The sequence below is a fragment of the Cervus canadensis genome, chromosome 28 (assembly GCF_019320065.1).
Source record: "Cervus canadensis isolate Bull #8, Minnesota chromosome 28, ASM1932006v1, whole genome shotgun sequence".
In the NCBI taxonomy this organism is placed as follows: Eukaryota; Metazoa; Chordata; class Mammalia; order Artiodactyla; family Cervidae; genus Cervus; species Cervus canadensis.
Window position 1 is genome coordinate 39,010,257 of NC_057413.1, and position 22,193 is coordinate 39,032,449.

A 22,193-nucleotide genomic window follows, 5' to 3' on the forward strand; every position below is an offset into this window, starting at 1 on the left:
CCAGGCTCAGTTGCCCTAGGGCATGCGGAGTTCCGGGACCTGGGGTGGGATCTGTGTCCCCTGCGTTGACATATATTCTAGGGAACTCCCAACACTCTTGGTCTTGATGAAAGCTTTACTGTTGCCTCCCCCCACTACCAGAAGCAACCTTTTTACCTATTGGTGCCCCTCTCCAGGTGGGTAGAGGGAGGAGCCACACATTCACCCTCGAGGGGGCGCCCTCGGACTTCCCAAGGCCCGGCTCCCCTTGCTGGCTGGCGGGGTGTTGGGGATTGCGCAGGTAGCTGAGCCTAGCCAGTAGCCGGTTAGGTGAGTATCTGGATCTTGACCGCCCTACGTCTCCGAAGGCTGGAGATGCTGGTATTGGTGACCCGGAAACGCCGAGCCCCGCCGCGCCGGGGTGGGTGTGGGGAGGCGCCGGCCGCACGGCGTCCGGCAGATGTGGCAGCGGCCCGCGGGTCCAACCCCGCTTCCCGTTTGGGGCAAAGACCCCCTTGCGCCTCCCCCGCTCCCTCCGGTCAGTTGTTCCGCTGAGTGCGCAGCCGCGGAGCTTCCGGCGGGGGACGCGCACGCCACGCCCTCCGGCCGGGAGGGGCGGCGAGCGGAGACGGCCGGCCATGGAGCCGGGCTTCGGCGGCCGCGCCGACCAGGTAACGTCCCCGCGGGTCCCGCCGCGAAGGCAGCTCAAGCCGCAGCCCCGTCCCGGGCGTGGCCCGCTGGAGACCGCTGTCTGAGAGCCGCGCTCCGCGCCCTCTAACCGCGCCTGGTCTCTCCCCCCAGGTTCCCTCTGGCCGCGCCGCACCATGCGCCCGGGGCTCTCCCGACGCCTGCTCCTGGCCGCCCTGCTGCTCCTGCTCGTCTGGACCCTCTTTGGGCCCTCAGGCCTCGGGGAGGAGCTGCTGAGCCTCTCCCTGGCCTCCTTGCTCCCGGGCCCGGCCTCGCCCGGGCCGCCCCTGGTCCTGCCCCGCCTCCTGATCCCCAACGAGGCGGCGTGCGGCGCGCCCGGCCCGCCTCCTTTCCTGCTGATCCTGGTGTGCACCGCCCCGGACAACCTGAACCAGAGAAACGCCATCCGGGCCTCCTGGGGCCGCCTGCGCGAGGCCCGCGGGCTCAGGGTGCAGACTGTTTTCCTGCTGGGAGAGCCCGGCTGGGGGTCGCGCGGGAGCGACCTGGTGTGGGAGTCGGCGGCCCACGGGGACATCATGCAGGCGGCCTTCCAGGACTCCTACCGCAACCTCACCCTCAAGACCCTCAGCGGGCTGAGCTGGGCAGACAGACACTGCCCCACGGCCCGCTATATCCTCAAGACCGACGATGATGTGTTTGTCAACGTCCCCGAACTGGTATCGGAGCTGGTCAGGCGGGGAGGCCACTGGGAGCAATGGGAGACGGGTGTGGGGCCCCCGAGAAAGGCGAAGCCTGGAGATGAGAAGTGGGACGGAAGCCCCACCTTGGGGAGCCAGCCAGTGCCTCTCTTGTACTTGGGTCGCGTGCATTGGCGGGTGCACCCCTCTCGGTCACCGGGGGGCAAGCACCAGGTAACGGAGGAGCAGTGGCCTCCCTCCTGGGGCCCCTTTCCCCCCTACGCCTCAGGCACAGGCTATGTGCTATCAGCTTCCGCTGTGCAGCTCATCCTGAAGGTGGCCAGCCGGGCACCCCCTCTACCCCTGGAAGATGTCTTTGTGGGGTTAAGTGCCCGCCGAGGAGGCCTTGCCCCAACCCACTGTGTCAAGCTGGCTGGTGCCACCCACTACCCCCTGGATCGGTGCTGCTATGGGAAATTCCTGCTGACATCCCACAAGTTGGACCCCTGGGAGATGCAGGAAGCCTGGAAGCTAGTGGGTGGCTCTGATGGGGAAAGAACTGTACCCTTCTGCTCCTGGCTCCAAGGGGTCCTGGGCATCCTCCGATGCCGGTTAATAGCCTGGCTTCACAGCTGAGAGGGCCTGGGCGTCCAGGAGACGGGTGTGGAGCAGAGGGTCCAGCCAGCACCCCGCCACCTTCTTTCTCCCAGGCCCAAAGCAGGAGCCCTAGTTGGCTGCAGCCGAGCAAGCTGCTCCACACAGGTGCTCGGGCTGTCACTTAAGAGCGAGGGACACAGGAGGGACCTAGGGGGCTGCCTGGCCTGCCAGCCCCAGAGATGGTCGTCAGGAAGAAACGCACAGCGGGCTTGTTCTCTCCAGCCATGGCAGGGGAGGGGCACTGGCCCCTCAATAAACTTCTCTTTTCTTCTTTGAGTACAGTGTGGTCCAGGACTCTCAGAACACAATCCTGGGAAACCCAGAGGCTACCAGAGCCTGCTGGTGGGGAAGGCCACCTCGGGACGTGGGAGAGGGAGCACACCTCTCCCTGGAGGAAGGCCTTAGGGAGCCCGACAAGGCCACAGCAAGACGGGGGTGGGGCCAGAGGGGAGACACGCCCCCGCGTCCGAGAGCAGCCCTGGCTGGATGTGGGCAGGGGATAGGTTCCCGGGATGATGGAGACACGTTATCCAAAAGTCCACGTTCCTTTTTAATACCGGCCACCCCCCACCCCATCCCCACCCCAGGAACCAGCTGTCCACCCCAGGAGGAAGGGGGCTCCCTGCTCCCTCATTCCAGGGACGGGTCATTCCCCACAGGTGGGTGTGGGGAAAGAATGTTGCTCCCGGGCCCCTGGGAGCCTGACTCAGCGCACGAATCTGTCCAGGGCTGACGGCCGGGCCCTGGTGGGCTTGGCCTTCTCTTGCTTCTGCGGCTGCTGCTCCAGGCTCTGGCGGACTTTGTCCTGGGTGGGGAGAAACAGGTGAGAAGCCGCAGGTGGGTGGGGCCAGCAGGAGGGCACTGCCCGCGGGACGCCCAGCCTGCCCCCCCCCCTGCCCCCTCACCCTGTGCTCCTGGTCCATGACCTTCCTCTTCCTCTTCACTAGACTCGCCGTGGAGCTACGGCCCTTCTGCTTCGGCTTTGGCTGGAAGGGAGCCGTGGCATCGGGATCGTAGCCCTGAGGGAGGGGACGGGAGTGAAACCTGCAGCCTCCAAGGCAAGGAGCTGCGCTTCTGAGGACGCGTTGGGGATGGGACACGTGGGTGAGGGGCGCCCGGGCCCTCGGGGCCGCTCCGTACCAGCCTCTCTGCCCGTTCCTTCTTTGCCTGCTCCAAAGAGACGACATCGACCTCTGCCAGGGCTCGTGGATCCAGACAGATGAGCTCGGCGGGCACCTGGATGCGACACAGAAAGACAGGGACGGGTAAGGAGCCACAGGAAGGTGACACCGAAGGACGGAAAGCGGAGGCGCTGCTGAAACCCACTCTTCATAGACACCCGCCCCAGCCCGCGGGGGCGCAGGCGCGTCCTCACCTTCTCTAGCAGCGCCTTCACCTCCCACTCCTGCCGCTGCTTCCGGCTCCTATATGGGTTACTCTCCAAGCCGTCGAAGTTGGGTTCAGCAGACCCTGGAGGGAGAGGGGGAGCGTGGAACTATAACAGGAACCTGCTCCAGGCTGACCAGCCCCGTGCCCCGCGCTGTCTCAGGGTCCGGCCCACAAGAGCCTCCTCACCACTTGGAGCCCCAGCCCTGCCTGCTCACCAGGGACCAGCATGCTGGTGATGCCCCCGCTGTGCCCCACCCCCAGCACATCCTCATAGGGACAGAACTGGAGGCCGTGCACGTGGCCCGAGAGCCGGTGCGTGAGGTAGGGCTGCTCCAGGGAAGGCAGGCTGGCCTTGCCCTGTCCTGCCCATATGTTGACCACGTCGCCCATTCCCGCCGCCAGCAGTCCCCGCTGGGAGAAGGCCAGGTGCCCGGCTCCCTGGGGCAGGGTCCGAGCGCTCAGAGGCTGGAACGTCCCTCGCAGGTCGAAGAGCTTCAGCTGGTGGTCCAGGCCAGAGGTGGCCATGTGCCTGGTTGTGAGAGGGGGAAAGTTAATCACAGCATGAAGCATCAGGTCTGTTGGGGGAGAAGGCGACTGATAAGGACGGGACCACTACCACCACACCACACACTCCAGGCGCCTCTTTTCATTTCCCTTTTACAGAGAGGAAACTGAAGCTCAAAGAAAGGATTGGGGTGAGTGGTGGAGCTAGAATTCAAATCAGAGCTGTGTCTTTACTGTCTTTTCTCACCGCATGTGAATGAAAGGGAGGACACATGAGATAGTCTACACGCAGGCATGAGGTTGCACCGCAGACAGGCAGCCCAGCGGTCAGCAGAGGGCCCGGCTGATGGCGGTAGTCAGGGAGGGCTTCGTGGGACTTGAGCCATTCTAGGAAATGCTCAAGAAAGCACAAGAGGATCGCTTCTCAGCCTTCTGTCCAAGATCAAGTGAGGACAGCACAAGAGGGCTTCTCTGGTGGCTCAGTGCTGGAGAATCTCCCTGCCGATGCAGGAGACAGAGGTTCAACCCCTGATCTGGGAAGATCCCACGTGCTGCGGAGCAGCTGGGCCTGTGCGCCCCAACTCCTGAGCCTGTGCTCTAGAACCTGGGAATTGAGCCCACATGCCCCAGTTACTGAGACCCTCGTGCCCTGAAGCCCACGGTCTGCAAGAGAAACCACCGAATGAGAAGCCTGCTCCCTGCAACTAGAGAAAAGCCCAAGCAGCAGTGAAGACCCAGCACGGCCAGAGAGAAATAAAAATAGAAAGCACAGGAGCAATTTGAAGATTGTAGCTGAAACTGAAAAGGTTTAAATGAGATTCACTTCAAAAAAGCACGAGAAACAAAGCTGTACAGCAGGTTCTAATAAATGAACATCAGACTGTGGAGACGGGAAGATGGAAATGAGTTTGTTTTCCGGACTGGTGGAATATGGCCAGGAGGGGACAAACTGCAGAGGCTCCTGAAGGTCAGATGGGAGACCAGTAGTTCCCAAAGCAGCTCTCTGGCAGTTACAGGCCACAAGGTGGAGACTGCATGGACCTGAGAAAACCTTAGGAAGCAAGGAAGTGATGCACTAGAGGGCCCCTTTTGCTAGAAGGAGGGAGGGCAAGGCTGGTGACCAGATCCTCTCGAGAAAGGGACTTGCCTGGTGGCCCAGTGGTTAAGAATCTGCTTTGTAATGCAGAGGACACAGATTCGATCCTTGGTCTGGGAACTAAGATCCCACATGCCATGGAGCAACCAAGCCTGCTCAGCACAACTAGAAAGGTCCTATATGATGCAACTGAGACCCGATACAGCCAAATTAAAAAAAAAAAACTGTCAAATATCCTCTTAAGGATGTGTGTACCGCATAAGACATTTACTTTCAGAGGCTGGAGTTTCTATGGATGTTCAAGTTGCTCAGAGATGCTGAAGGGCGGCCAGCCAGGTCAGGGCATGTCTGTTTGCCAGAAGCCAAAGATTCACATTTTAACCTTGACTGTAAGCCCAGGAAGAAGACACTAAGGCGCTCCTCTGGGCAGAGACTTGGCCTGTGATGGGACTGATGCAAGGCCCAGCTGGATACCTGTCCTGACAAGACAGACAGGGCCCAGCTCCACCCGAGGGAGAGGTCATGAGCGCAAACCAGGACTTGCTGAGGGCTCCTGGGACACAGGTCACAGCCTTCACTGAGCCAACAACCCAGGGCACCCGCTGGCTCCTGCCCCCGCACACCCACCTCTGGGAGCCTCTGTTCAGACGCCCACCTGGGAACCAGATGGGCATCCAGACCATGCCACCATGCTACTGAACTTGCAGGACACAGATGAACTTTGAGAATCCAGTCCAATCCTATTGCAAGCTTCCAGGAAGCCTGCTGAGGATGACGGCCCGTGGCATCTCTGGAGCCCCTGTGGCCGGTCCGAGGCAGCTGTGAGGAGGACCAGAGCTACAGGGGGGTGGGCCTAAAGTCAAGGACCAGAGCTGCTTGGCATTGGGCTGTTGGCCAAACCTCTGTGAACAACTTGAGCAGAAGCAGCTGACCCAGGCAGCCCAGGGAAGGCCAAGCCCAGCTCGGGTCCAGGCGCCCACAAGGTGGCAGGCCCTGGAACAGGTCCCCACTCTCCCAGAGCCAGCCTGGCACAGACCTGGAGTAAAGGGGCAGAACTAAACCACGGATCCACAGAGACACAGCTAGGGGGTCCCGGGGGCCTGAGCAGCCAGCGGACTTTCCTCAGTTGACAGCCACTGGGCTCCCGCATCCTGATTTCCTGAGCAGTGGTATACAAGGAAGAAAGCCACGTGGGAAAAAGTATTCTGACCATAGCACCCAGGACACACTCAAAGAAGGAAGAACCAGAGGCTGGGACTGTGAGATGGCAAGAATGGCAAGTAGTAGACCCTGGAGGGGAAAGCAGCCAGGACTTTACAGGTCGTGAGCAGGAATGGGGCGACGCAGCCAAAGCCACCAGCAGGGCCTCGGCTCCCAAGGAGCACTCAGCCAACTGTGACTCTGCCTCTGCCATGACCGATGGCTGAAGATCACAAAGCTATGGGGGCAGCTAGTGTCCAAGAAGTCGTGTTCTGGGTGAGGGCAATGTGGCAGAAAGGGAGCAGGCCAGGAGGAGCCGTGGGAGGGGGTGAAGCATCCAGCGATGGACACGGTAAAGGTGGGATGATGGGAGACAACTGAGTAGAACCTGAATGTTTCACCCAGCCCGTCAGCTCATCAGCTGTTTTTGTAAATAAAGTGTAACTGGAACACCCCGCCAGGGCAGATTCATCCTTATACCCCCAGAACCTTACCCCAGAACCCAGCCTACAACTGGCACCCAGTGAATGCCGATGGATGGAAGAATTTGAGAAAAACACATGGGAACTTGTGGGAAAGATAGTCTGCGAGATCCAGACATACATACAATATAAACCAGACAAAACAGCTGTGGAAACGCAAACAGTCTCTCAGGAAGGGTGGAAATTCCAAGCGGACCGGCCACCCCAAAGCCCCCACAGCACCAGCACAGCACCAGCCAGTCTAAAGAGAACAGTCGTCTTTGATGATGAGGACACGGCGCTCCCCACCTACCAGGCACCGTGTGCGCCTCTGAAGACCTTAACTGGAGTTCACATCTCCTAACTGAAGGCCAATTTTGGCGAACTAAGGTCCACAAGTCAACAAAACCAGCCCACCACTTTCTGTAGAGCCTACAAGCTCTACAGAATGGTTTTCACATTTTTAAGTGGTTGGGAAAAAAATCAGAAGAAATATATTTCAAGACGTGAAAATTATTTGAAAACTCCAGTGTCAGTGTTGATAAAGTCGTACTGGGACACAGCAATAGAGAGTTCCAGAAAAACATCTATTTCTGCTTTACTGGCTATGCCAAAGCCTTCGATTGTGTGGACCACAACAAACTCTGGAAAATTCTTAAAGAGATGGGAATACCAGACCACCTTACCTGCCTCTTGAGAAATCTGTATGCAGGTCAGGAAGTAACAGTTAGAACTGGACATGGAACAACAGACTGGTTCCAAATAGGGAAAGGAGTATGTCTGTATATTGTCACCCTGCTTATTTAACTTATATGCAGAGTACATCATGAGAAACGCTGGGCTGAATGAAGCACAAGCTGGAATCAAGATTGCCGGGAGAAATATCAATAACCTCAGATGTACAGATGACACCACCCTTATGGCAGAAAGTGAAGAACTAAAGAGCCTCTTGATGAAAGTGAAAGAGGAGAGTGAAAAAGTTGGCTTAAAACTCAACATTCAAAAATAAAAAAAAACTCAACATTCAGAAAACTAAGATCATGGCATCTGGTCCCATCACTTCATGGCAAATAGATGGGGAAACAGTGAGAGACTATTTTTCTGGGCTCCCAAATGACTGCAAATGGTAACTGCAGCCATGAAATTAAAAGACACTTGCTCCTTGGAAAAAAAGTTATGACCAACCTAGACAGCATATTAAAAAGCAGAGACATTACTTTGCCAACAAAGGTCCATCTGGTCAAGGCTATGGTTTTTCCAGTGGTCATGTATGGATGTGAGAGTTCAGCTATAAAGAAAGCTGAGCGCTGAAGAATTGATGCTTTTGAACTGTGGTGTTGGAGAAGACCCTTGAGAGTCCCTTGGACTGCAAGATTAAACCAGTCCATCCTAAAGGAAATCAGTCCTGAGTATTCATTGGAAGGACTGATGCTGAAGTTGAAATGCCAATACTTTGGCCACCTGCTGTGAAGAACTGACTCATTGGAAAAGACTCTGATGCTGAGAAAGATTGAAGGCGGGAGGAGAAGGGGATGACAGAGAATGAGATGGTTGGATGGCATCACTGACTCAATGGACATGAGTTTGAGTAAACTCTGGGAGTTGGTGATGGACAGGGAGGCCTGGCGTGCTGCAGTCCATGGGGTCACAAAGAGTCGGACATGACTGAGTGACTGAACTGAACTGGGACACAGCTACGTTCATTTGGTTACTTATTGTGTGGCTGCTTTTTGTGCTAAGGTAGCATAGTATTGTGGTCAAGCAGATACCACATCTTATCTCTTCGCACTGCTGCCCAGCACACTATAATCTCAGTGACACACATATCACTTCAGAGCATTTCAAGCACCATCCATCTTATCATCTATCTGTGTGAAAAGATGTTTGTAAAGATAAAATACTCAAAAGTGAAAGTATTAGTCACTCAGTCGTGTCTGACTCTTTGTGATCCCATGGACTGCAGCCCATCGGGCTCCTCTGTCCATGGAATTCGCCAGGTAAGAATACTAGAGTGGGTACCCATAGTGTTCTCCAAGCAATCTTCCTGACCAAGGGATCAAACCCGGGTCTCCTGCATTGCAGATTCTTTACCGTCAGAGCCACCAGGGAAGCCCAAAATACCCAAAACCTCTTCACAAATCGGCAGCTGTAGATAAACATCTGCAGTTGAGTTTGATGATTTGGAACACTAACTCTGAACTTCAACTAAACTAAGTGCTATGCTCAAAAACAGGAATTCAGGGATTTCCCTGGGAGTCCAGTGGTGAGGACTCTACAATTCCAATGCAAGGGGCGGGGGTTCCATCCCTGGTTGGAAAACTGAAGATCCGGCATGCCACATGGCATGGCAGAGAAACAAATAAAAACAGGAATCCAATTCTTTCCAAGAGTAGACCTATATTACACAAATATTGCATTCAATTGTTTTTCTCATTTCATCAATAATTTGCCATCCATTGTTTCTTGTTATTTAAGAACCTACATAAAACACTCAATTGTGCTCCATTACCAACAAAGCCTAAAATACTTACTATCAGGCTCCTTACAGAAAAAGTCTTCTGGCCCTTGAGCAAGATACTTATATCCCCAGTCTCAGGGTGAAGGCCATGTACCCCGAGGTCATGTAACATGCCTGCCAACGTGGTTGGTCAGGGGTTTAACACCAGGATTTAAACCCAAGCAGCTTGGGTGCAGAGTCTGTGCTCCCAAAGGCACACTGCCTTCGAGGACTTTCTCTCCAGCTGAGACACCCCCCGCCCCTAGCACCTCCGGCCCAAACAATTGACTTACGTGCCTGTAGGATCTACTGCCACAGCCCGGACCCCACCTCGGTGACAGAGAATCTTTGCCAGTGGCTCCTTCATGGCTGGGCTCCATAAAGACACAGTCCCTGCACATCAGAGGAGAAGAGTAGAAGTTACTAATAGGGCGCTGAGGCGACTAAACCTGCAAAACAGGGGGATTCAGGGCCAACAGGTCACACAAGAGGGGAGCAGAGGGGCAACCCGAAGGGACTCGTTGAGCAGAAATATAGTCGAAAAGCTGGGGCATTCCCTGGTGGTCCAGAGGGTAGGACTCAGAGCTTTCACTGATATGGGCCAAGGTTCAATCCCCGGTCAGGGAACCAAAATTGTACAAGCCACGTGGCATGGCCAAAAAAAGAAAAGCAAGACAGGATGGTGAGGGTTAAAGTTCTGCCAGGGACCAACCGTTACTGTGTCCGAGATGGATGACGGCGTTGTAAGGGTTCTGAGTCATGACGCTGAGCCGTCCAGCCCGAGCATTCAGAGCTGCCACGATCTTTCCCACGGACACGTCCAGGTAGGTCAGAAAGCCTGTCTCTGACTGTATGAGAGAGAGAGGGAAGGAGGCCGGAATGCCCTCTGTCCTGCCCCTACGGGGACCCCCGGGTCTTCTCAGGGCTGCCACCCCGTCTGTACTCTGCAGTCACTCACAGCTGTGACCAGGAGGAAGTGGAAAGGCAGGAACTCAAGTCGGGTGACTCGGTCACAGCGGCGGACGCAGTGGAGCTCGATGCCCTGGTTGTCGTAAATGTGAAGCCAGCGGTTCTGGGCGACGGCGAGCAGGGCCTCAGAATGCAGAAACCTGAGAGGGGCAGAGGAGCGGTGCAGTGTGAAGGGGAGTCACCGGCTGTCGTTCCATCAGTGATGGGCTCTCTCGTCCCCACCAGCCGCTGGCCAAGGCCACTGACCGGACGTCCCGCACTGCCTCCATGACGTTGATCTCACACATGAGCTTCTTTGTTACCCAGTCGAGGGCAGCCACATGACCCCGGCGTCCTCCAAAAGCCAGGTGTCTGTTGAAGGTGGAGGACAGGCAGGATATCAGTACAAGGTGTGTGTGTAGGGAGGGCAGCCAGACTCAAGGGTCTGTCCCACGCCAGCTCCTCTTCTCCAGGTGAGAGGAGAGATGTTTCCATACACGCTTATCACACATGCAAGCAAATAACAAGACCCTCCCCACATCAACAACCCAGATGTACACTGTTATGGCTGTGATGAGCTAGGCTAAAGTCATTGGAATTCAACCTTACCTCCCAGTGCTAGAGTAATTTAGCCTGTAGGGTCCAAACTGCCTCAAGTTCAAGTCAAAATGCTGGAAAAGGGGATAGTGAAAAAAAGAAAAGAAAAAAGAGAGTTGGTTCCTTTCAGGAATTTTCTCTTCTAGTCCCCACTCCCGTCTTACTCTGCACCATCAGTCAGCCCATTGGCTCCTTTTCCATTCTCAGGCTCACTTTGGCTGCACTTGCAATGTCCACAGCCTCCACTATATCAGCCTGGCGAATCTTTGCTGTGTCTTCCCCATCCTCTCCTTCCAGAAACCTGCAAGTGAGGGTGATAGTTGCGTTAAAGCTTCCTAATAAGAAGTGGGTGTCCCGGCATCACAATCAGAAACGAGAGCCCCATAAAGCATGGGTTGCGGAGGCCCACATTAGGGTCCACTCACCCAGGTTTTTCAGCAAGCAGAAGCTCAGATCGAGCAGCTCTGACACTTGTTTCCTCTTCTTGTGCTTCAGCCGCCACAAGTCGGCTTCGGGTCTTGGTCTTCGGATGTGGTACCTACAACATTGGTGGTGCAGATGGAGTGGGAAATGGACCAAGGGATGTGGGGGTCACAGGAGAGCCCCGCCTCCACTCAACTCACCCAGACACTCCCTCCTGCAACCGCTCCCCACTCTCCGACTAGTCCTCACCTCCTTGGATTTGTCAATGCGACAGTACTTCTGAACCACCTCCACACTGACCGGGGCGGGGCCTGCAAATGGGTCCTGGGCCTGTGGCAGGGAGGAGGCAATTAAGAAACAGGCTCGAGCTGACCCCAACCCCCCGACCCTCAAAGCACAAGGTGACTTGCCTCGGCCCCCCGGGAGGTCCCAGGCTCACCCCAGATAAGCTCCGCTGATGCCCCGGACTCTTCAGTTCTCGGGGCTTCTTAGAGATCCGAAACTTCTTTGAGGTGTCATTTTTCTTTGGCTTCTGGGGGCGGAGCTCTCGATTCCTCTTCCGTTTACGAGGGGGACCTGGAGAAGCTCCGGCAGCTGTCCCAGTGGTCTCTTGCTCCCAGTATCGCCGCGGTTTCTACCAGCAGAGCAGGATCCCTCGTATTCCGCTGCCCTTCGCCCCGCCCCTCCAGCCCCGCAACTAAAAACTTCCCTTCCACCCCAAGGAGATCCCTACCTTCTTCTTGGCCTGCAGTCTGTCCTTCTTGGGTGGGACATTACTGCCCGGCTTGGGGACTGTCTCCATCTAGCCCACTCGAACCACGATCCACGTGCAAACTCCTCTCCACAGTCCCACAGTCGGATGGAAAACTCCCGGAAGTCTTCCGGGCCTCATCCAATCAGCGCCGTTCCAGGTCTGAATCCTCCTAGGTGCCATCTTTAATAAGGGCGCTCTCTCCACTAAGGGGCGGGGCCAAGGCCCCCAGAGCGGCAACATATGCCCAAGTGATGAAAGACGGGCAGTCCGAGGCCAAGACCCAAGCAACCGTGCAGATTCTTTTCCCATCTCGGTTTCTCCATCTTGCCTTAAATCGTTCCGAGTCTGGTCTTTTTAGCAGAACGCCACTCATTGACCATGTTAGAACTACATTTCCCGGCGTGCGTCGGCTGACAGGTTCCGGCGCCGTCTTTCCCCAGCATTCTCTATTTACTTCCAGGTTCAGCAATACCGAAGAGAGAGCGTGAGTCGGGGAGCGGTTTGGCTGAGGGGTTCGGGGTTCCGTCTCTCCTGCCACTTCCTGAGGCCGGCGGTGAGTCGATATCCCGGACCAGGAGAGACTGCAGTGGGTGCCCCGAGGGGCTGCCTCAAGAGGGCTGTCACCTCCGCAGGCCAGAAAGGGTACCTTTCTGAGCCCGGGTACCTTCCAGAGCGTGAGACCCAGCGCCCCTCTCTCGCTGCCCGCAGGCTTTCGTCCCCGCCATGGCTGAGCTAATCCAGAAGAAGTTGCAGGGAGAAGTGGAGAAATATCAACAGCTGCAGAAGGGTAAGGGAGCGGGGTAGGGGTGACCTCGCTGCAGTTCCCTCACAACCCAAGTCTATAGCCAAATAATGTATTCTGTCCCACCCCTGGCCCCAGCCTGCGGCTGCTTCCCCTTCCCTGTATTCTCCACATTCCCTGTCCCGCCTGCCCACCCTTGCCTGCTTCCTCAGCTCCACCTTCTCACCAGGACTGTGGTGGTCGGGTGGCACGTGAGATGTCTCTAAACAAACCTTTCCATCCGCCAGACTTGAGTAAATCCATGTCAGGGAGGCAGAAACTAGAGGCACAACTAACAGAGAATAATATCGTGAAGGAGGTGAGAGACTTGAGATTTGTGGGGCGAGGAGGGACCTGTCCTGGTAGTGATTCTGATCATGTTTTTCCCACTCCTCCATCAGGAACTGGCCCTGCTGGATGGGTCCAACGTGGTGTTTAAACTTCTGGGACCGGTGCTGGTCAAACAGGAGCTGGGGGAAGCTCGGGCCACAGTGGGGAAAAGGCTGGACTACATCACAGCTGAGATGTGAGTCTTCCGTCCACCCCACTGTGATGTACCTGATCCATTGGGATAAAGGTGTTGAGAAACCTTTGTAGAGTCATTCTCCAGAGTAGCCCCCATTTGAGCAGGTCCTTCAACTCCTTCCTGTGTATCCTCTTTTCTTCATACTCCCCTTAGAGCTCAAGTTTCTCACCAGTCCTTGTCTTCAGCACCCTCAAGAGTAAGTCTCACTAATTTTTCCTTATTTGCTTTCTTGCCTTTCCTCAGTAAGCGATATGAATCCCAGCTCCGGGACCTAGAGCGGCAGTCAGAACAACAGAGGGAGACCCTTGCTCAGCTGCAGCAGGAGTTTCAGCGGGCGCAGGCAGCCAAGGCAGGGGCTCCTGGGAAGGCCTGACCCTGTCTTGGGGGGTGGGGGAGGGGAAGGAATGAGGCAGCTCTAGGGTCTATACTGTAGTTAATAAAATGTGAAAATATCTGTCGTGTTCTGACCAGCCACTTCTGTTGTAATTGTCTCCATCCTTTCCCCTGGTCCCTTCCCCGTTCCTCATATATCACCTGCATTACTCTCTCAGATCCAAATACGTGCACTGGGATTTCTGTGTGGCAGAGTAACCCTTCTTTGAGACTAAAATCCTAAATGTCTCAAACCTAATTCTTGCCTGTAAATGCAAGGCTTAACTGTCTCTTGATTGGAAACAACCAAGAAAAGGGCATTGACAGAGAAACAGTTTGGGGGAAAATTAAGTTTAATTGAAAAACTCCCAATTCTCTAACCTGCAACCCCAAAATGGAACATGGTAATCCTCTTTTGCTATCATTTCTTACCATCCTCAAAATAGCCCTGGCATCTTAGTTCTTTTTAGGCTCTTTTTTCCTAGACTTTGTTTAAATGGAGCTTAAATTGATTTCAGATCCCAGCATATAATGCACTGTGATATTCTAAGACCTCCAAGTTTGTACACTGTCCACAAAGTGGTTCTTCCATTTCTTTGTCCTAAAATTGTCTTACGAATTCAGACCCAAGGGTGTTTTTCATACCAATCGTTTTAATTGGGTACTTGCCTTGGGCGTTTAACAACTGAGGAGAACAATGTAAGAGCCAGTAAACGGACCAGGGGTGGAGAAGTTGCTGGGGAGGAATAAACCATTCTGAGGAAACCGTTCCCACCAAGCCCTTGCATCCAGCTTTTCACGGACAGATAAGGTTGGGCCCCTCTTTTTCCATGGGGTCCACCTTCAGCCAGCTCCCCACCCCGACTCCCAGCAGCTAGTTTGTACAGACTGTGAGGACAGGAGTAGAGTTCAGGTAGTGTTTTGGTTTATTAGTGTTGTCACAGTGACAGGAACCTCCAGAGAAGGAAGAGGAGGCTCCTGCGAAAAACTTTTTCTTGCCATTCCCTTCCCCTGGGACTCAGAGCCTCTAGGCTTTTCCTCTCCTCCTCCTTCCAGGCCTTTCCTTGGCCCTTGGCATGCTAGGATGTGGCCAGGAATCAAAACCAGATCTTTTCCCCAGTACTAGCTGTGTGCTGCATTCATGGCAGGTGAGAAGCTATACACAGGTATCCCACTCAGGCACCAAGATCACCAGTTTCACAGGCTGAGTCGGCTGTCTGCTGAACCAGTGGTGCTTCACTGCCCCAGGGTGGCTGGCCACCCTTCTGGATATTTTCCCTATGTGGCAACTGCCACCATTCAGGATGGCTCCCCACATTTGGAATGGCCACCATGAATTCTATGAACCACCAAGGCTTCCTCAGAACAGTGCCCGGGCAATCTTCCTCCCTGTGGCCTTGATCCTGGGAAAGGAACCCCCTCCTCCCTCGCTCGGGGGAGTTCCCGAGGCAGAAGGGCCACTGGCGAGGCCCACTGGAGCACTGGAGGGCCGGCGCCGCCGCAGGAGGAAATCATGTGAGGCTCCGTCCATGGCGTAGAAGACGTTGGCCGAGGCGGGGATGGTCAGCTCTGAAGGTTGAGAGAGAGGTGTCAAGTGCAGTCATTCCCGCACGACCCCCTGGGTGTGGCAGCACTGCCACCGGTGGGCGACCCTCTCCTCCCGAGTCTGTTTTCCCTCCCAGCCCCTGACCTCGCTCCCCTGGGAGCAGCTGCACTAGCTCGTACTCCGAAGCTACCGCAGAATCACGATTGTTTTTCTTAAGGACACGACTGATGACACTTGGAGCCTTGTCCTGACTTGTCACCTGGCAGGACAGCAGACCAAAAGAGCAATTACTGCAATGAGGACCTTGGCCTTGCATCCTTCCAGCCCCAGCCAGTGATCCCACCAGAGAAGGCTGCTGCTGCTGCTGCTAGTCACCAAGTCGTGTCTCACTCTTTGCGACCCCGTGGATTGTGGCCCACCAGGCTCCTCTGTCCATGGGATTCTCCAGGCAATAATACTGGAGTGGGTTGCCATGTCCTTCTCCACAGAGAAGGCTGCCCTTGTCCAAACTTTTGAGTTATCAGGGAAACCCAACATGGTGGCTACCTGGACCCCATGGGCCAGCCCACATGGTTGCCGGGATGTTCCCTCTGGGGAAACCACTGTTGGTTCTGAAAATCTCAGAGGACAGCCAAAGTTCAAAGTGCAGCAGCTAATACAAAATAACCTTCAAAATAAAACACGGCTGCTAAAACCAAAGGTCAATTAAAACTAAAATCATCCTCCTGTTTGGCTGTTGACACCTAAGACATCATCTCCACCCCCACCTCCTGACCCACAGCTCCCTCACCAAGATGCTCTTATAGACACTGCCGTCTTCCCCCAGCTCCATCTGGACTCGGATGATTCGGCAATCAGAGGCCCCTGGCCCAGGCGCCCCTCCCCCACAGCCAGGTCCCCTGGAGGCCCCTTCTGCACCCCCACTGAGTGGGGAACCACAGGAGGCTGAGCGGCGGTGACCTCGAGAAGGCCGTGGGGAGGAAGTTGGGGGAGAGAGGTGGCTGGGGTCAGCTGGACTCTGCAGGGCTGGGGTGCTTTCCAGGGCGGAGTCCAGAGATGAGACAGACGGCCACTTCATGTGCTGGGGACCAACAACACGGAACTGGCATGAAAGCAGGAAAGCCAAGGGAGAAAGAGGCACAAAGTCAGGGTCTGTGTAGAGATCAGAGGTCAGGAGTGGAGCTCACCTGGGCCAGCCGGGTCAGCAGTGGGGCGGGGGTTCCAGGCACCTCCTCTGCCCCTACACTGGGCCGGTCCCAAGAGACAAGCGGGGTGGGACCCCCAACAGAACCCAGCACCCTGGAGTGGCAGGAGATTGGGAGGGTCAGAGGAAGAAGGGCAAGTCCCCAAGAGACTGCCCTCCAACCACTGACTCCCTCACTCTGTCCACTGCGAGATGACCAGTGTCGGCCGAAGCACCCGCGGGGCAGGCGGGTCACCGCTACCAGGCGTCTCCACCTCACAGGACACGCGATGGCTGGGGAGGGGGCAATGGGCAGAAGTCAGGACAGGACACACCGACCCCCACATTCAGCCTGTGCCCTGGAGTCCCAGCCGCACCCAGCCAGTCACCTCTGTGCCTCTGTCAGTGGCCGGAGCCCCTGTAGCCACCGCTGGATATCGGGGTCAGGTCGGAGGTCATAGCCACGACATTCGTTCTGGAGCCGCCGCAGCTCAGACAGGACAGCAAACTCCTAAGAAGGAGCCCACAGACTGCAGGAGGCCCGACCCAGGGAGCCCTGACTGCCCTCCTCTCCCCTTCCTGGGATGGGCTACAGGGGGCTGGCATCTGGCCAAGCACTCTCCTCACCTTCCTCCGCTTGTCAAAATTGATGTATCCATTCTGCAAGGGAAAGGGGGTGGGGTGAAGGTCCTGACCCTGCCGCAGAGAGCATATCCCCTCTCCCCACACACACGCGTCACTGGCCTCTCTGACTCCTCTGGCCCCCTGCTCCTCCCCCTCTCATCCATCACACCCTCAGCCCGCTACCTTACCCTTTACATTGAACATCACAGGTAGAAATTGTGGCCAATTTACAGAGAAGAAAATTAGAGATCAGAAAAGGAACGTGCCCAAGATCCCAGCTTTGGTTTATTTAACAAACTCTGTGTACATATGCTTACACCTCAGGCATCCTCTGAGCACTCGCCAAACACGAATTCATTTAACCCTCATAATAAAGGGTTGATGTAGATATTGTCACTAGTTTCCCACTTACAGATCACTGAGGCACAAGAAGGTTAAGCAGATTTGCCAAAATAACAGAGTCCTGGCCCTCACTGCTTCTGCCTTGCAGCCCGCTCTGGACAGTGGCCTGTCTGACCCTGAGTTCTCTTCATTCCATCACCATAATGCACACACACACACTACTGACCTCCAGCTCATCCTTAGAGGCCGCGTCCAGCATTACGAGGTCTTTTAAGAAGGTGCCAAGGTATGGGACCACACCCTGAAATCAGAGATCAGAGAGTCAGTTACCCCTGCCACTAATCCCAGGGCTCCCCCTCCCTCTTACACTTTCCTACCCCACTGCCCCAGAACAAGTTTAACTCTCCTCCCCCTGCTGTGCCCCCCTTCCCAACCCTAGCGCTTCCACCCCCACTGGTCACTCACCCCACCCCGGGAGGTAGACCTCGGGGACTTCTTGGAATTTGGCTCCAGAGAGGGCTGCAGCTTCACCTCCTGATGGTGACAGAACAAGGTGACATGGGGGGTTGCGGGGTGCAGAGATGGCGGGAATGCCAGGGAATGGGGCCTCACCTGCAGCAGGAGCTCCCGGCTCTGGGAATAGTTATCCTCCTCAGAGAAAATCTGGCAAAGGCTGGAGAAGACTCTGAGGCTGTCCCTGGGGGGTGGGGGGCAGCAGCCTTGAGGAGGGGCCTAGCTCAGCTGCCCCCTCCCAGCTCTGACTCCCCTCCAGGGCGCCATCCTCCCCACCTGGTTGCTTCCCCCCAGGCTGCCCGAAGCCTGTGGATGGGGCTGGATTGCAGGGCTGATACCACAGCATACATTGAAGAAAAATTTCGAAGCAGACGGCACTCCTGTGGGATCACAGACAGAGATCACAGTTATGGGACCTCTTTCCACACCCTGATCCCTAACAGGGTCAAGCCTCTCTCTTACCTCTGCCACGCGGATCCACTTCTCCAAGAGCCGGGCCCTCTGGGGAGGACGAAGTGGCCGTACGGTCACCTCTCCAAGCCCTTCTCCGGTTGAGGTAGCCCCCAGCACAGAGCTGACCACTGCCCCTGCCACTTTGTTGAACTGTGTGACAGTCGCCCGGACAGATGGGCAGAGGTGAGAATGTCCTGGCCGGTCTCTGTGACCCCACAGGCCCCCCAGGCACTGAGAGGGGACCAGATTGAGAAACAGCTCCTGCAGGGCAGAGGTAAGAGGTTAAAGTTCATAGTCAAGTGAGGTCAGCCTTCCAACGTCAGGGGTGTGAGGATCTCAGGTGGCCAAGGAACCAGAGGGGCATGGGGTTTGAAGGGCAACAATCAAGGGGACACAGGGGAAGGTCAAAACTGGGTGGACAGCGGAGGCTGGGAGCTGGACAAGGAAGGACTGGAAGCCAGGTAAGGATGTGGAGTTAGGGACAGGTTAGTAGGGGAGCAGGGGTCAGGGGGTCAGAGGTCAGGGTCTCACCGCATCTAGCAGGGTCAGCTGTTCGGCCAAGTGGTCAGCGAGGTACACCAGGACATCCGTGGGGTCAGCAGGGGGATCGCCGGGGAGGGCCAGGGGCTTAGGAAGTTCGGGGGTCTGGGGGTCCACCCGGGACCGGAGGTTGCGGATGAGGTCAGCGCCGCCCCCCCCAATACCCTCCCTTGCTGCATACCCTGTCCGAAGAAAGAAGCTCTCAAGCCGGTCAAGCTGACCCTTGACCTCAGAGCCAAAATCCTCAGGGTGAGAGGCCAACCAGGTTGACAGTACAGAGATGGCTACCCTGGGAGAAGGGGAATTCACCGGGAATTAGATGTCAGGCTGCTGCTTGGCCAGAGAAAACTGTAAGGTCAAGAATCAGGGGTCACTTACCCTTTTGTCCTCTCTAGCTCATCAGCGGGATGAGATTCAAGAGCTTCCAGCCTGGGGAAGGGAAGAGATTCTATGTGTCCATGTTTTCCAAAACCCTAGCGGTTTTGACAATTTGGGTGGGACGGTCTGGCTTTAGAAAGTCAAGACATGTCAATGACCCTTGGTCCCTTATTAGCCTGACCTGTCAGCCATAAGCCCTAGCAGGGCAGGCGTGGAGGTGAAGGCCCGGTGAGTGGCCAGGAAGGCTGCTGTGAAGGTCATGTCAGCCCCTGAGGTACAGGCGTCCAGCAGGTGTCTGACCAGGGCCTCCAGGGTGCCAGCTCGGAGTTTCCGGGAGGAACGCGGAGGAGGCCTTGGGACCTGGGGGAGACAGAGCACCAGCCACTGACCCTTTTTTCAACTCTCCCCCGATAGATCTCTGGGAGAAATCCCAGACCTAGGAGATGATTCAGCCTCACTGTATTAGGATTCAGAGAGGGTAAACAACTCGAACTAAGTCACACAGCTTAGTCCAGTCTCCAAACCTCCAACCTAGTATTCTGGCCAGAAAGTCAGCGGGAGGCAGGGGAACTGGAAGGTGGTAGGTCAGAGGTGAGACGTCAAAGTTATAATCTCACCAAGGGATCAAGAGGCTGATACTGGCGACTTGTGACTGTAAAGGTAGCACCATCCTCCTCCTCCTCCCAGACAGACACAGGGGCCTGGAGGAGCAAGGAAGGGGAGGTCAGATGGTTCCACACCATGCCCCACTGCCCAACCCTCACCCCCAGGCCCTGCTCCTCCCTCTGTACCCCTCACCTGTTGCGGAGGGGGACAGTACCAGCGAGTACGAGGGGTGGGGGGGGCTGGTGACCCCAGGTCTTCCCCACTGGGGCCCAGACAGCCCCCCCCAAGCCGCCTCAGGGCCCGGTGGAGTCTAAGGGGTTGCAGTTGGGAGTTGGAGGGAATGCAGGAACCCTGAGCCTGGTGACCGCTGCAGCCCCTTCCCCCCAGAGCTGAACCCCTGAACAGCCAAGAATCAAGGTTGCAAAGGTAGAAGGAGAGAGAAGCAAGAGAGACAGAAAGCCTGAGGCAGAGACCTTGAGAAGCTGAAACCTCAGTCACGGGCACAACCGCATGCTCCGCCCTCCCCCGCAGGAACTAGCCAAGCCCAAAGAGTAAGTCCCCTTAGCCCCCTTTCCCCGGGTCCCTCCTCAGCTCTGGAGACCCCCCTCAGGGCGGCGGCACCGATCCCAATACAGGAAGGAGAAGGGGAAGTGGGGATGGTGTGTGTGTGTTGGAGGGGGGGTGGTTTAGACTCGCAGAGTCATGTGACCCCGGCCGCTCCCCCAACCGATCCCGAAAAACCAGCCCTGCTAGTCACCCAGTCAGTCCTCACCCAGACTCTGGACAGGAGCGTCCAAAGCCTCGGGGCCCCAAATCCAACTTTCGGCCCCTCCTGAGGCCCGAATCCTACTCCTGCCACCGCCATTATCCCCGGAGAGAAGCAGGTGACCACTAACCACTCGGCCCGGGGCGGCCCTCGACGGTCCGAGCGCCTCGGCTCCCGCCTCCGCCCAGTCCCCGGCGGCGGAGGGGGGAGGGGTCACGAAATCGAAGGGTTCCCTCCCCAATCCCGGAGTCTGAGGAGCGGGTTACTGTGGAAACAAACCCCTCCCCGCCAAACAGACACCCGGAGGGAGACAGGGACCTAGACTCCACGCCCGGAGGGACGGGCCACTCGGCTCGGGCGGAGAGGGCCAGGGACCCGCAGGGCAGCCAGCCACACGCGCCGAGCGGGAACGGCGCAAGCTCCTGAGTCCCTGTGCCGCACAGAACCTCGGAAACGCCGGGGCTCCCCGCGGGGGGACACGGGCCGACTCCGGCGAGAGGCGCGGCAGGGGCTGAGGCAGGAAGAGACGCAGGGACACAGACACGCAGGGGGAAAGAGTCTCCGGGACACCGCGCCTCACCTCGTCGTCGTCGTCGTCCTCCTCCTCCTCCTGCCCCCCGCCCCCGCCCCGGCCACCGGGGCCCCCACCCTCTTCGGGGTCTCGACTCCGGAAGCTGCTCAGCACGACTCCCCCGGGGGGGCTCGTGTCCCACAGCAGCCGCAGGGGCCGCGGGAGCATGGCCGGCTGAAGGAGTCAGCGAGGTCGGGCCATGGGGGCGCCTGAGGAGAGACAGGAGCGGGGAGGGGAGTCAGGGGGCGCGGGGCCCCAGAAGGTGGGCTCCAGGTAGCCGCTGGGGAGCAACGCTGCAGGGGCACACGGGGCCTGGCGTTGTGTGGACGGGAGGTGAAGAGCACGGGCTCGGGCGGGGTTACGGGGGGCTCTGGCTCTGACCTGCTCAGGACGGGTGGGGGCAGCGCGGCTCCCGAGTCGCCGTTTCCGTCGGTCTCCGGCCCCGGATCACGTCCCCGGACCGAGCCCGTCCCTGGCTTTTCCGCACCCCCTTGTACGCCCCCCCCCCCCCCCGCCCCGCCAGACTCCCGGGCCCTCCCGCCCTTTCCGCTCCCCCCCGACGTCCGCCCGCCCCGAGAACAGGAGCCAAAAAGGGAAGGAAGTGAGGACAGGAGCCAGGGCCGCGGACTTAAGAGGAGCGCCGGACGCTCGGGGGCCGGGACCCAGGAGCCCGGGTCTCCAGCCCGACTGTCCTCGGGGAGCTTGGAGCCCACGTTGCCCTGCGCTGAGTGGGGACAGGGATTCCCGCTTCCAGCCCCCGGGGAAGGGCGAGAGCCGAATCTGACATTCCCCTCCTCGCACACCGCGAGGCTAAAACTCCCGCGGGGAGCGTGTCGGGGGGGACGGACCCAGTTTCTCCGGGACGCCAAGGCTCCACTCCGCCCCCACCCACGCGTGTAGAGGGCCAAAATCCGTTCCGGGTTTTCCGGGGAGCCCGGGGCTCCCGCCCGCTCTGGAGGGGGCGGGGCAGGAAGCCGCCACTTCCGGTCCCAGAGCGGGCGCCGGGGGTTGTTTCCGGCGCCGAGGCCGGCCTCTCCGCTGCCTTGGTAACCCGCGAGTGCCCGCGGCCTGAGGGCAAGCTGTCGGCCGTGGGTGGCGCCCGGCTTCAGGCCCTTCCAAAGGAGCATCGGGTGCCGCCAAGGGGTTAGAGGCAGGGCCGTGG

At 57.4% G+C, this 22,193-nt stretch overlaps 4 protein-coding genes across 6 annotated transcripts; 2 read left to right on the top strand and 2 right to left on the bottom strand.

The window, feature by feature from the left end:
- The first annotated feature begins 402 nt into the window (after positions 1–402).
- B3GALT4 (beta-1,3-galactosyltransferase 4) lies at positions 403–2,237 on the top strand. The gene is made up of 2 exons (XM_043449745.1): positions 403–650; positions 781–2,237. Exons 1-2 carry the CDS (start codon positions 440–442, stop codon positions 1,938–1,940), a joined length of 1,371 nt encoding a protein of 456 aa, XP_043305680.1. The 5' UTR covers positions 403–439; the 3' UTR covers positions 1,941–2,237.
- A 261-nt stretch (positions 2,238–2,498) lies between these two features.
- WDR46 (WD repeat domain 46) lies at positions 2,499–11,954 on the bottom strand. The gene is made up of 15 exons (XM_043449744.1): positions 11,810–11,954; positions 11,516–11,710; positions 11,326–11,406; positions 11,079–11,191; positions 10,867–10,954; positions 10,666–10,727; positions 10,324–10,428; positions 10,067–10,217; positions 9,821–9,956; positions 9,402–9,501; positions 3,566–3,879; positions 3,337–3,431; positions 3,102–3,197; positions 2,867–2,980; positions 2,499–2,766 (listed from the first exon to the last, which is right to left on the bottom strand). The coding sequence occupies exons 1-15, from the start codon at positions 11,876–11,878 to the stop codon at positions 2,668–2,670; spliced, it is 1,818 nt and encodes a 605-aa protein (XP_043305679.1). The 5' UTR covers positions 11,879–11,954; the 3' UTR covers positions 2,499–2,667.
- A 298-nt stretch (positions 11,955–12,252) lies between these two features.
- PFDN6 (prefoldin subunit 6) lies at positions 12,253–13,611 on the top strand. Of its 2 annotated transcripts, none has more exons than XM_043449259.1 (5): positions 12,253–12,383; positions 12,539–12,617; positions 12,860–12,930; positions 13,013–13,137; positions 13,381–13,611. In XM_043449259.1, the coding sequence occupies exons 2-5, from the start codon at positions 12,554–12,556 to the stop codon at positions 13,508–13,510; spliced, it is 390 nt and encodes a 129-aa protein (XP_043305194.1). In that variant the 5' UTR covers positions 12,253–12,383; positions 12,539–12,553; the 3' UTR covers positions 13,511–13,611. The 2 variants fall into 2 exon arrangements, with proteins under 2 accessions (XP_043305194.1, XP_043305195.1); XM_043449260.1 differs by having other exon boundaries at positions 12,281–12,314.
- An 801-nt stretch (positions 13,612–14,412) lies between these two features.
- Positions 14,413–21,996, bottom strand: RGL2 (ral guanine nucleotide dissociation stimulator like 2). 2 transcript variants are annotated; one of them, XM_043449250.1, is made up of 18 exons: positions 21,413–21,996; positions 21,041–21,240; positions 19,706–19,789; positions 19,270–19,448; positions 19,089–19,139; positions 18,702–18,999; positions 18,180–18,431; positions 17,994–18,097; positions 17,817–17,901; positions 17,670–17,738; positions 17,431–17,505; positions 16,866–16,898; positions 16,628–16,749; positions 16,437–16,532; positions 16,243–16,354; positions 15,846–16,136; positions 15,200–15,314; positions 14,413–15,078 (listed from the first exon to the last, which is right to left on the bottom strand). In XM_043449250.1, exons 2-18 carry the CDS (start codon positions 21,197–21,199, stop codon positions 14,870–14,872), a joined length of 2,334 nt encoding a protein of 777 aa, XP_043305185.1. In that variant the 5' UTR covers positions 21,200–21,240; positions 21,413–21,996; the 3' UTR covers positions 14,413–14,869. The 2 variants fall into 2 exon arrangements, with proteins under 2 accessions (XP_043305185.1, XP_043305186.1); XM_043449251.1 differs by lacking the exons at positions 21,041–21,240; positions 21,413–21,996 and adding an exon at positions 20,467–20,598.
- Positions 21,997–22,193: the final 197 nt, after the last annotated feature.